General features: G+C 47.2%; 1 protein-coding gene across 3 annotated transcripts in view; it reads right to left on the bottom strand.

Annotated features, from left to right (window-relative positions):
* Positions 1–4,250: 4,250 nt before the first annotated feature.
* Positions 4,251–12,961, bottom strand: part of KLC4 (kinesin light chain 4) — a 411,746-nt gene continuing 403,035 nt past the window's right edge. The window contains exons 16-18 of one of the 3 annotated variants that reach the window (XM_078647261.1): positions 7,144–8,322; positions 6,325–6,457; positions 4,251–6,000 (exon numbers count right to left, since the gene is read on the bottom strand). In XM_078647261.1, the coding sequence (XP_078503387.1) occupies positions 8,233–8,322 (90 nt within the window). In that variant the 3' untranslated portion in view covers positions 4,251–6,000; positions 6,325–6,457; positions 7,144–8,232. Of the gene's footprint in view, positions 6,001–6,035; positions 6,502–7,134; positions 8,323–12,961 lie in introns of those variants that run through there. The other 2 variants (XM_078647262.1, XM_078647263.1) reach the window with 2 other exon arrangements.

The raw sequence follows: 12,961 nt of genomic DNA, 5'->3' as shown, positions 1-12,961 counted from the left end.
ATTACTTCCGGTATGCGTCAGTCCCCTCCACACAAACGGACCAATCCGTGGTGGACCAGAGAAGCATGCAATGAGGGACAGTGCGCAGCGTGGCAGGTGAGAAAAGTCTAAATTGTACAAACAGTTTTAAAATCAATTCCAAGTTAAAAAGTAATTTTTAAAAGAGCAGCATACAACACACGTCTCAAGGAGCCCTTTACCAGGCACTCCGCTAGCTGCAGTACCGACAGCACTGATTATGTCTCCTTAATTGCCTCTAGCACGTCTGCTTTACATAGCAGTGGCAAACATGCCACACACGTGGTTACATAATACATATGACAGTTGTCACATATTTCCAGGGGCCCTTAACGTAGTAGCTGCGGATGTTTCTGGTGTGGGTGATGGGACACTGGGGTTAATCGGGCGGCAGGGATATAGAGAACAGGGTTGTCTTTAGCTCTTTGCTGAAGTGCTGCAGGGAGGGCTGAGTATGAGATGAAAGGGTGTATCTGTGTGGTAAGTTATTCTTTTTATGTCTCCGGTTCCTCTAAATTTGCTAACAGTGAGCTGAACTGCGTGGACGCTCCCAGATATATTGATGCTTTTGGGTGCGACCGCCTGTGTTTTTCAAATCCTAAACCTTATACATCAAGCTGTAGGATTTCAATCTGACGTAGAGTTGTTTTACTCCGGTCAGGGGCCGGTGCTGCAATGAAATCAACTTTGTTCTGATCAAGCGGTCAGGTGTGCGGGATGAATTTTGCTGGCGCTGGACAGGATTCTGGGGAGCTGGTGCATGCGGGATGTTGCCTCCACTACGTGGGGTAGTAGGAGAGCCTGAGCAGAGGCGCCGAGATCGCTGGGAGGAAAGGTTTGTTTCTACACATGGTGCTCAAGTGGAACCAGGCTGCCTGGGCATCTTTTTAAAAAAAACATGCTGAGATTTGGTAATTAAACTGTGCGACAAATGCACAGCACTGCCATGGGGTTCATATTCGCTCCCTCTTATGCCAACCTTCTTCAGGGTTCTCATGGTGCAGAGTGCATCTTGCTGGGCAGCACTGAGTCTGTGGAGCAGACGGGTGATCTGGCACAAGGGTTAAAACAGGGGCGCAACCGAGGTTCACGTCAGCCGGCCACGCCTGACTGTGGTTGGAGAATGCCACAGTTGGTCTGTGTCCTCGGTCTTGCCTGCGGCCTTCCTTGTCCTTCTAGTTGAGTCTTCCTTTCACCTTGGCTGAAGTGTATCTTCAGAGTGGACTGCAGTTTCCCTCGAACCCTACTGTTGAGTTGGCTGGGCCCTGTCCTTTATCAGGCTTCCAGCTTCCACTTTACTTTGTCTTGAACATTGCTTTAGGGCACACACGGCTGCTATTTACTGACCAAATGCATTACACCGGTTTCTTTTTTCAACCTAGGATTAGCATCTTGTTTTAAAGACCTTTGTGGTGGTAATTTCTTGATTTATTTCAGAGACCGCTGTCAAGAACTCATCAACTCTGACTGAACAGTGGTGTGCTAAGTAACTGTTGACCTAACCTTAGTTTCCATATTTTCAGGTATGTTCTGTTTTACTACCTGTGCTTCATTTAACTTAATTATAATTGGACACCTCAAACTGTAGTATGTCCACACATCACCTACTCAGGAGAGTTAACAACTTGCCAGGTGAGAAAAGTCTTAATTGTACAAACAGTTTTAAAATCAATTCCAAGTTAAAAAGTGTTTTTAAAAGAGCAGCATACAACACGCGTAGTATGTCTACACAACACCTACTCAGGAGAGTTTACAACTTGGGAAGAGCAAGAGGACACAAACCAACACACATCAGACAAGCAGGAAATCTGCCACCACTCAGCAAACAAATGGCAGACCAGTGTGCGGTGTCCTGGTTCTGAGCTGGGTGGAGAACCGAAGCGGTCAGACTCCGGCTTGGACCCCTCAGCTCTGAGGCTTCTCTTTCATGCTCAGCAACACACAGACAGCGGGTGTCAGCGGCTCGCAAGTTGCAGTACTTAGGAATGCGAAGACCATAATATTAAGTCCTAACTAAAGTTGTTATTTTATTAATAAGTAAAGATTTCTGAAATAGTTGCTTGAAGTCAGTGGCAGGCCCTGGAGCACTGATGATTCCAATGAGCCGTGTGTCAGGAACAGGAAAGTTACAGAAACTTAGCGATTTACCTCTGGGTCTGGAGGCCGTACAATATGGAAGACAAAAGAAAGTTAAGGAGTACCAGTCTATGGTGATTGAGGCGGCAGGATCATCCCTGGTGGAGATCAACGAGAGGGACTTTCAGATTATGAGTGACAGCAAGACTTTACATGCAGGACACTCTCTTAGGAAGGCGCCTGGCAACTTTCCGTGTTGTATTTGCTCCTTTTGATTTCTGAGTTCGTTCACCAGTCGTGCGTCCCTCACCTTTGTTGTTTTGTCCCCCTTTTCAGTTCCCTCAGATTTCCTGACCCTTTGCCTGAAATTTGACTTGCTTTCTGGATTACGATTTGGTATTGTTTGCTAAACGGTTGCCAGAACTGTCTTGGCTTTGGTTTACATATTGTCTTGACTTTGGTTTACGCATTGGTATCGGTTACTGCGCTGCGCTCCACTTCCCTGAATTTCAGGTTTGTTATCAACCCAGCATTGCTGCTACTGGCTTCCTTCTCTTCTGGTTTAGGTTCCCGGCAGCCGTCATTACATAGGCGGTTAGCAAAGTTACTAATGCATACTTCTTTCAGCTAATTTTTACGTTTACGCAACACAGTAAAACCTGGTTGTATTTACCTACAGAAAACGCTACTGTGAATTCTCCGAAGTACGAGAGACATATGGTTGATGCGCCATTTCAGCCGTCTGCTACGCCCCTTCCCCTCAAGAGGTAAGTTCTGCTATTTGTGCTTTCTCACGGAGGGGCGGAGTTACATTCTGGGGAGTGGGGCAGACTGTTTTCAGACTATGTTGATCAAGACCCACAAATACTGAACACCATGATGGTTCTGAGGACATCTACAGAGCAGGTCAGAGCAGAACAATGACCTGCATGGTGGTGATTTCATTGACCCTTCTTTCCCTCGGTTGAAGGCCTCCTAGCTGGCACAGGAGGATTGGATTCCTAAGCGGACACCTACATGCAACTCCGAAGGAAGTCTACCCGCCCAGGGGAGTATGATAATTGTTTAGGCTTATAAATGTTCTATCATTGCTAGTTATACGCAGTGTACAGCTAAAGAACGCGCTTCCCCTTCCATGCAGGAGAGCCTGAGAGAAGGGGAGATTCAGGGGTGCTGTTCAAGTGTTGGGGTCCGGGCGGCTCCTAGAGCTCGCTAGTCAGTCCACGCATGGAATGTTCCTGTGCCTGGGATCCCTTTTTAATTAATCTGAACAAACTGGGAATGTAGGGGCAGTAAACATACTAATAATCCACGCCGGTGTGCTCTGTAGATATCTGCAAGTTGAAGTAGAATGATTAGCCTCTAGGAGATCAACTGCGTATACGGGTTATAAGAGTGCGTAAGTTCACACACGCTATAAAAAGTCTTGGAGGTGGCAGGGGTCTCAGAGCGCAATAGTAGATTGTGAAAAGCATACGCATGGGCCAAAGTACGCATGAGCCAAAGTATGCATACGCATGGGCCAAAGTACGCATACGCATGGGCCCAAGTACGCATAGGCCAAAGTACGCATACGCATGGGCCAAAGTACGCATACGCATGGGCCCAAGTACGCATACACATGGGCCCAAGTACGCATACGCATGGGCCCAAGTACGCATAGGCCAAAGTACGCATACGCATGGGCCAAAGTACGCATACGCATGAGCCAAAGTATGCATACGCATGGGCCAAAGTACGCATACGCATGGGCCAAAGTACGCATACGCATGGGCCCAAGTACGCATAGGCCAAAGTACGCATACGCATGGGCCAAAGTACGCATATGCATGGGCCCAAGTACGCATAGGCCAAAGTACGCATACGCATGGGCCAAAGTACGCATACGCATGAGCCAAAGTATGCATACGCATGGGCCAAAGTACGCATACGCATGGGCCAAAGTACGCATACGCATGGGCCCAAGTACGCATAGGCCAAAGTACGCATACGCATGGGCCAAAGTACGCATACGCATGGGCCAAAGTACGCATAGGCCAAAGTACGCATACACATGGGCCAAAGTATTTGCCCTCAATAACGATTTAACTAGGTTGATGCAGATGGCAAAGGATGGACAGTTTCTGCGGAGAAAGGAACATGATTGTGAGAATCAGTTTTTGTGGTAGGTCCATGGTATACAGAGTATCTTTAATGTTCCACGAAAATCTTGCAAAGTAGAGAATCATTGAGCAATGTAGCGCTAGCCCTACCCTGAACAGAAGTGAGATGAACATTGGAAAACCAGGGAAAGAAATGACTAGACCAGGGGGGGAAACACAAACAAAGGAAATGGAGGCTGTGATGAGAGCAACTGAATGAGGGCTCCCTCCAAGTGGGTAGGCCGCAGGGTGCCATAGTCGATGTGGAAATGTCGGGGGCGGAGCCGGAGGGAAGATAGAGGGGAATATGAAGGCGATAGTAGAGGGAGGTGGGGCAACCTACAGTGCTGGAATGTTCTACTGTAGGTGATATATGGCATTATCTTAAAGGGCAGCATAGTATTATCTATCTTGAGGTCATATCCGTCCCATGCAGAGCTATCCCAAAGCTGAAGTCTAGGTGAATATCTACCCCACCGTAGAACTGTCCCGGTCCTGAAGTGGAGGTGTGTAATATCTATTGCTGAACAGAGGAGGACCAGTGCTACAGTGTAGGTGTATATCTACCCCACAGTAGGGCTGTCCAGTGCCCGTGTCTCATATCTCTTCCTGGGCAGAGGAGTCGCAGCGCTACAGTGTAGGCGTCTATTAATGTCTAACACGTTGGAGCTGTTCTAGCCGTGAAGTGTCACCACGCAGGCTTCTTAAGTCTGCGTACCACCAGAGTAGTTCTAGGGCAATAGTACAGCAGGAATTTTGTTTTTTCATACCTATGGCGGAATGGAGCGGAGTTAGCCACGGCGTGAACTACAGGGGGCTTCTAACATCTATTACAGAATGGAGTGTCCCAAAAATGAAATGTCTAAAGCCGGGTTGGATTGTCTGTGTATCATGAAATGGAGCTGTCGTCATTTGTAGCGCAGGTTCCAGGCGCCTCTGTATCACAGGACGGAGCTCTCCTAGTATTGTAGAACAGATTTCGAATGTATGCATCACAGGGCAGACCTATTCCACTTCATAGTGTGCGCTTCTAATATCTGCATATTACAGGATGGAGCTGGTCTAGAAACAGTGTAGGTTTCTAATGCCTGTATCACAGGATAGAGCTGATCTAGTATCATATTGTAGGTTTCTAATATCAGAATATCACAGGATGGAGCTGTAAGTCATAGGCTGGAAATATTCTAGTGTCGTACTGTAGATTTCCAATCCCTGTGTATCACAGGAAGGAGCTGTTATAGTAACAGTGTAGGGTTCTGTTTGTATCACAGGATGGAGCTGTTCTAGTAACAGTCTAGGTTTCTAATGTCTATATCACAGGATGTGGCTATTCTAGTATCATACTGTAGGTTTCCAATGTCTATATCACAGCAAGGAGCTGTTATAGTAACAGTCTAGGTTTCTAATGCCTCTTTATCACAGGATGGAGCTGTTCTAGGTATAGTGCTGTAGGTTTCTAATGCCTGTTTATCACAGGATGGATCGGTTTCATTTGTAGTGTATTTTTCTACAGCTTGCATACCACATGATAGAGCTGTTCTAGTATCTTTCTGTGGTTTTCCAACATCTGGAATTCATAGGAAATAATGTAGTGTAGATTTCTAATGCCTGTGTATCACAGGACGGAGCTGTTCTTGTATCTTTGTGTGGGTTTCTAACATCCGTAAATCATAGGCTGGAAATATTCTAGTATCGGAGTGCAGATTTCTATTACCTATGTATCACAGGAAGGAGCTGTTATAGTAACTGTGTAGGTTTCTAATGTCTGTATCACAGGAAGGAGCCGTTCTTGTATCATTGTGTGGGTTTCTAACATCTGTAAATCGTAGGCTGGAAATATTCTAGTATCGGAGTGTAGATTTCTATTACCTATGTATCACAGGAAGGAGCTGTTATAGTAACCGTGTAGGTTTCTAATGTCTGTATCACAGGATGGAGCTGTTCTATGTATAGTACTGTAGGTTTTTAATGCCTGTGTATCACAGGAAGGAGCTGTTCTAGTATCATTGTGTGGGTTTCTAACGTCTGTAAACCATAGGCTGGAAATATTCTAGTATCGGAGTGTAGATTTCTGATGCCTGTGTATCACAGGAAAGAGCTGTTATAGTAACAGTGTAGGTTTCTAGTGTCCGAATCAAAGGATGGGGCTGTTCTGGAAACAGTCTAGGTTGCTAATGTCTGTATCACAGGATGGGTCTGATCTAGTATATTATTGTAGGTTTCTATTGTCTGAACATCACAGGATGGAGCTGTTCTAGGTATCGTACTGTTGGTTTCTAATGCCCGTTTATCACAGGATGGAGCCGTTTTATTTGTAGTGTAGGTTTCTATGGCTTGCGTACCACATGATAGAGCTGTTCTAATATCTTTGTGTGGGTTTGTAACTCCTATAAATCATAGGCTGGAAATATTCCAGTATCGTAGTGTAGGTTTCTATCACAGTATGGGGCTGTTCTAGTGTGTGGTGTAGATTACTAAGACCTGCATACACCAGGTTAGAGCTATTCTAGTATCACTGTGTTGGTTTCTAATGTCTGTGTATCACAGGATCATTAGTTGTCCTAGGAACATAGGCAGATAGGTACCAAGCCATTTAGTACATTACGACAGACCGCTATTTTCGGTCATTAAGAAATGCAAAATGAGCTTTCCATATGTACTGAAGCAGAAACGTGGTTGCAAATTGCGATTTCTACCCCACAGATATTGCGATCTGCAATTACCAAAATAGAAAATAGCAAATAGGGAAATCCTATCTGCGATTTCCTAAGCACACGTACAAACTAATTCCTTTGAAATTGGCATTTAGGAAATGCTATTACTATCAAATCAGAGTCGATTGTGCCCATGTGCAAAAGATGAAAAGGTGCCAAAAACTGCAGCTTTGGCAGTGCCATACAGCATGTACTGGACCCTAGCACATTTGAGCGCTTTACACGTTCACCCCCCCTTTTTTTCCCCGGGATTTAATGGGGGTCTTAGGCTCATAGGTATAATTGGTTTTGCAATTCCAAATTTGTTATTTCCTATTAGGAAACCGTAAATTTGGAAATGCAAAACCACTCGTACCTATGGGCCTTAGGACTATAGGAACGAATGCTTTTGCATTCCTAACCAGCGATTTTCTAATAGCGATATCGACTCTGTAGGAAGCACTATAAGGCAATCGCAACTTTTGTACATTCCATTTTGCATTTCCTAAATAGCGATTTTCTTAGTATTCGCGGTTTAGGAAATGCAAAATGGAAGTTTCGTACATATGGGCCATAGGGTAGGTTTCTAATTTCTGTATCACAGGATAGAGCAATTCGAGTGTGTAGTGTAGGTTTCTAAGGCCTGCGTACGACCGGTTAGAGCTGTATTGTGTGGGTTTCTAATGTCTACATATCACAGGCTGGAGATGGTCTAGTATCGTGGCGTGGATAGTCTAATGTCTGTGTGTCACAGTGTGGGTTTCTAACACCTTCGTAATTAGCAGACCGAGTAGTCCCAGTGTTGAAGTAGGATTGTGATATCATTTACAGCAATGGAGTGCCTGACTTTATATTTACAGTATCTTCAGAAGCAGATTGGTAGAGTGAGGGATTCAGTGCTCATGCATTGGTGCGCTGTAGTGTAGACTCGAATATAGACATCAGGCTTCAGTAAAGTATCATACGATGGAGTACCCCGGGGCAGGCGTGTATCTAATGTCCGAGTATTATACGAAGGAGCTATCCCGCTCCTGACGTTTTAAAGGGAGATTCTTCTCCTAGTCCCTGATATCACTGGCTGAAGTGCCACCGATAAATGCCCACTTTCAGTTAACGGCACTCCTGATTGGTTCCTGCTAGTACCAATCAGTGATGGCCAAACTACTTTCACCCTAATGGCAATGACACAAAATGTTGAAATGTACGGATCCGGCACCGGCTGCCGTCAGGGGTGCAGGGTACTGGCAGTGCCCGTCTCTACGAATGCCCTCGAACGAGTTGCTGCCGTACCCCTCTGTAGGTGTCTACTTGGAGGACAGCGGTGAGGTGCCGGAGGACAGGTTGATAGTGCTGGCACTCAGGCCCCTGGACTCCGTCAGCATACTTCGAGATCCCTGAAAGAGAACAAAAAGCAAGATGTAAGGTTGCAACACAACTTTCAACACACATATACACCAACAAAGAGGCTTCTGCCCTGCGCACGTCCTATAAAAAAATATACACAGAAGGTACCAGGACTATTCAGGAGAAGTTAACTCACTGAGGTTTTGTCATTTGATGTCACTATTCTTAGTCCCTTCGCTGGGGTGGTAATTCCCCTGCTGTGCTGGGGGGTGAGGGGGCGCGCACAGTGCCCCCCTCCCATCAGCTCAGCTCGTGATGAGGCACGGCGCTCCTGTGCTCATGACGAGCTGAGCTCGTCACAGGTGCACCGGCTCCCGTGGAACGCTCAGCATAGCGGGGGACTTCTCCCCGCACCTGAGCGTTCCACGGCGGAGCGTCGTGCCTCATGACGAGCTCAGCTCGTCATGAGCATGGTAAAGGTTAGACTACAATCTGAGGCAGTGTGCTCCACCCTCCTTTTGTTTGATAAGCTGCTTGAGCTCACTAGCTGACGAGCCCTGGCTGATGCACGTGCACCCAGTGAGTGGTACAGAGGCCTAAGAAAACCCTCAGCAGCATTCTAGCAACCCCAAAATCATGTGCTGCTCTCTACTAAAGGACAACTATCCTGAAACACATATCTAGAGATACACAGCACTGGCTGCACCAAGAAGGGTGAAAGACTGTCACTGAAGCAAGTGTTATCATGAACTGCATTTACCATAATGCACTGGGGTGAACTGAGAGCTGGAATGTGAGGCAGTGAGCTCCCACCCTCCTTCAGATCGACTAAAGGAGGTACATTCACAGACGACATCACCACATTGATTCATTAGGAAATGTATAACAGCACCAGTGGATAGGACTATGTTACTTCCAGTTTATAGTAAGAATATGTTAATAAAACAACATTATAAACTAAAAGTACCCTTCTGCATACTTTATAATATAGTTAGCTGACAGCTAAAATCCTGAGTAACAGTTTTAGACTGAATGAGTAATGTATGTCATTTAAACAAAATAACAGTCCAAAGTTTGTTTTTTTTAAAAATTTTTATTGAAAATTAACAACAACAATAACATGTTACACAAAGCAAAAATGAAACGGAATACAGTCATGGGCCACATACTCGGCGCGTCGGCAATGTAGCATACATAACCTAGCACAGTGTTTCGTGGGGGGTGGGGCAGCGAGGAAACCAGCAGCAATACAATGTAATTAACATTTGGAATGTCAATCAGGGGGACAAGGTGGCATCGGGAAACAAATCTTGAGGAGGGGTACATATATTGCCACGGTATGCGTTCCATTGCGACCAGATTCTGCCCCACTTCTTGGGCCTTCCACGCGACAGATAAACAGTCTTCTCACGAAACATGCACCAGTCCATATTCTCTGCCCACAATGCTACGGTCAGAGACCTATGGGAACCCCAGAGCTGTGCAATATCTCTTTTGGCGATCATATTACCAAGGGTCGCCCAGGTAATCTGTGCCGCATTATAGTCACTGGGCTCCCAGACATTCAGGAGGCAGCGCCTGGCCTCTGGCAGCAGCGCCACCCCAGTGACCCTCTCCATTACGACATGCACACGGGACCAAAACTCAACCATCTCCGGCCATTCCCAGAGAATATGAAGAAATGTACCAGTCACACCGCAGCCACGCTTACATAAGTCATCAGAAGAGTATCCCATGCGTACCAGACTCGGGCCCGTGACATACACACGGTGGAGGATCTTAAATTGAACAAATCTAAGGTGTGCAGGTATGGCAACTTCTTTGGGCGAGGACAGGGCGGACTGCCAGTCCTCATCATCTAATTCTAGACCGTCGGCAATCCACGAGGCCCTCAGACGCACAAGCAGGTCAGCCCTGTTATAGATCAGCTTCTTGTAAATTAATGAAATAGTGCTGTCGGGCACATGTCCATCAAGGATACGATCCTCAAAGGGTGAGGATTCAGGGATAGCCGTACCCACAGCAAAGATCGACAGTAGGGCATGCCGGACCTGAGCGTACCTGAAGAATTCCCTGTCCCCGAGTTCATACTCTGCCTTAAGCGCCTCAAAGGTCTTAACATCGCCTTTGGACCAAAGATCCCCCACCTTAGTGATTCCGATCATATCCCATTTGTCAAAGCCTTTCGTTCGCCATTAATTACCCAGACATTCAGAGTCATACAAGGGGGTCGCGCGAGTGAATCTATCCTTCCATCCCAAGGCCGCATTCGCATCATGCCACGCACGTACCGCAAATTTAGTTGGGCCAGTCAGTGATGTACAGAGCCTCCTGGAATACAGCGCCCTATTGAAGTTCCCCCCTGGCAGAAGGTGTTTATCCATTGCGAAGGCCGGGGCGGGGCCGGGAACATACGTTGCATGGTTGACTGCACTCAGTTGGGAGGCCCAATAATAGCGCCTGATGTCAGGAAGGGCGATGCCTCCGTCATACCACGGAAGCGTGAGTTTAGACAGAGCGACGCGTGCACGGCCATCCCAAATCAGTTGCCGCTGTAGACTCTCCACCTCCCGAAAGTAACAAGAGGGAACGGGGTCAAACGAGTTCTTGAGCGCATACAAAAATCTAGGCAGCGACATCATCTTAAAGAGAGCCGCACGACCTAGCGGTGACAGTGGCAAATGACGCCAGCATGTAACATCCAACTTCAGCCGTTGAAGAGGGGGCAGCAAGTTGCGCTCATACCGAACGGTGGGGTCCAAGGAAACATATATCCCCAGGTACTTAAAACCGGACTCAGTGACTTGAATCGGAAATCTATGAGGCAACGGGGGGAGACCACCAGCCAAAACGTAGACACAGGACTTAGTCCAATTAATAAAGAGTCCCGAGTTCTTCCCGAAGGAGGTAAGAACATCGAAGAGCACGTTTAAGGATTTCTGAGGGGAAGTTAGATATAGGAGAATGTCATCAGCGTATAGCGAGACACGATCCTCGAAATCGGGAGACCACCGAATGCCTTTTATGGAAGGCTCCCAACGGAGCCACTCCACCAACGGTTCCAATTCGAGGGCGAAGAGCAGGGGACAGCGGGCATCCCTGCCGAGTGCCGCGTCCGAGCGTGAAAACACCGGACACCTTCCCGTTAACCACCACCTGGGCAAGGGGCTTCTCATAAAGAAGTTTCACCCAAGCGATGAACACGGGGACGAAACCAAATTTTGAGAGGGCCGCCCAAAGATAAGGCCATTCGATAGTGTCGAAAGCCATGGTAGCATCAAGGGAAGCTAAAATGGCCGACTCAGTGAGAGTCCCAGCCCTCGCGAGAACTCCATGGAGTCTATGAAGGTTAAGGGCGGTGTTCCGATGAGGAATGAAGCCGGACTGATCCGGATGGATCAGGTCCCCGATATCCTTAATCAAACGATTAGCTAACAATTTAGCTAAAATTTTGGGTTCGGCATTAAGCAAATATATAGGCCTATACGAGGCACAACGATCCCGTGGCTTTCCCTCCTTGTGAATTACCACAATCGTGGCAAGTCGCTGATCAGCGGGAAGGGAACCCGAGTCCAGAGCCTCAAGAAACACATCCTTCAAGTGGGGCGCCATTTTGTCGGGTCGTAGTTTGTAAAGTTCAATGGGTAGTCCATTGGGGCCCATTGCTTTGCCTGAGCGGAGGGAACGTATAGCCTCCGCTACTTCATCCACCGTGAGGGGTGCATCCATGAGGTCTCTGTCATCGTCGGCAAGGCAGGGCAACGCAATGTCACGAAGCAACAACCGGGATTCTTCCTCGTCCCTATCGCAGACAGAGGCATACACCGTTTGAAAGTGGTCAACAAAACACTCAACAATCCCAACAGGGTCAGTGACACACTCACCATCCAGCCTCTCAATCACGGGGACAACACGATTCGCTCTTTCCTTTTTGTCAAGCCAAGCAATCAATTTACTGGCCTTGTCACCCACATCATACATCCTGCCCTGTTGCTCCCTGTTCGTCACCTTAGCCGCGTCAGTGACGACGGACCTATAATCGGCCTGCTTCAGACTGAGGGAATGCATTTTGAAACGTGTTACTCCTGTATCAAGGTCACTCTCTAGTGCAGTTATCTCAGTTTCCAGGCGGACAAGCTCCTCATTTTTAGCCTTTTTGGCAGCGGCATTCAGTGAAAGAGAATGCCCACGAATGACAGTCTTAAAAGCTTCCCACAAAGCTACAGAAGAAGAAACAGACCCCACATTATCATTAAAGTAGTGTTCCACGGCTTTAACAAGTTCAGAACGGGCTTTCGGGTCACGAAAGTACCAGGGGTTAATAGGAGCCACTCTGCCCGCACTGCCCGCACCCATCGCAAGCCGAAGCCACAAGGGGGAGTGATCAGAAATACCCCTGGGAAAATGGCGAACCTCATTGATGGAGGAGGATTGAGCAGATGGCATTAGAGAATAGTCTAACCTAGAAAGACTACCATGTGCCCCAGAATGGAAGGTGTACTGTAGCTGTGTAGGGTGCAACAACCGCCAGCTATCGACGAGCCCAAAGGTATCAAGGAAGTCACTCAACCACATATGGGATCTAGCCAAATCCCTGGGGGGAAAACGATCAGATGTACCAGAAACAACGGAGTTAAAATCCCCTCCGAGGATGAGAAGGCCCTCAGGCAACCCCAGTAGGACCCTACC

The sequence above is a fragment of the Lissotriton helveticus genome, chromosome 6 (assembly GCF_964261635.1).
Source record: "Lissotriton helveticus chromosome 6, aLisHel1.1, whole genome shotgun sequence".
NCBI classification, from domain to species: domain Eukaryota; kingdom Metazoa; phylum Chordata; class Amphibia; order Caudata; family Salamandridae; genus Lissotriton; species Lissotriton helveticus.
This window is presented reverse-complemented; position numbering and strand designations above follow the sequence as displayed.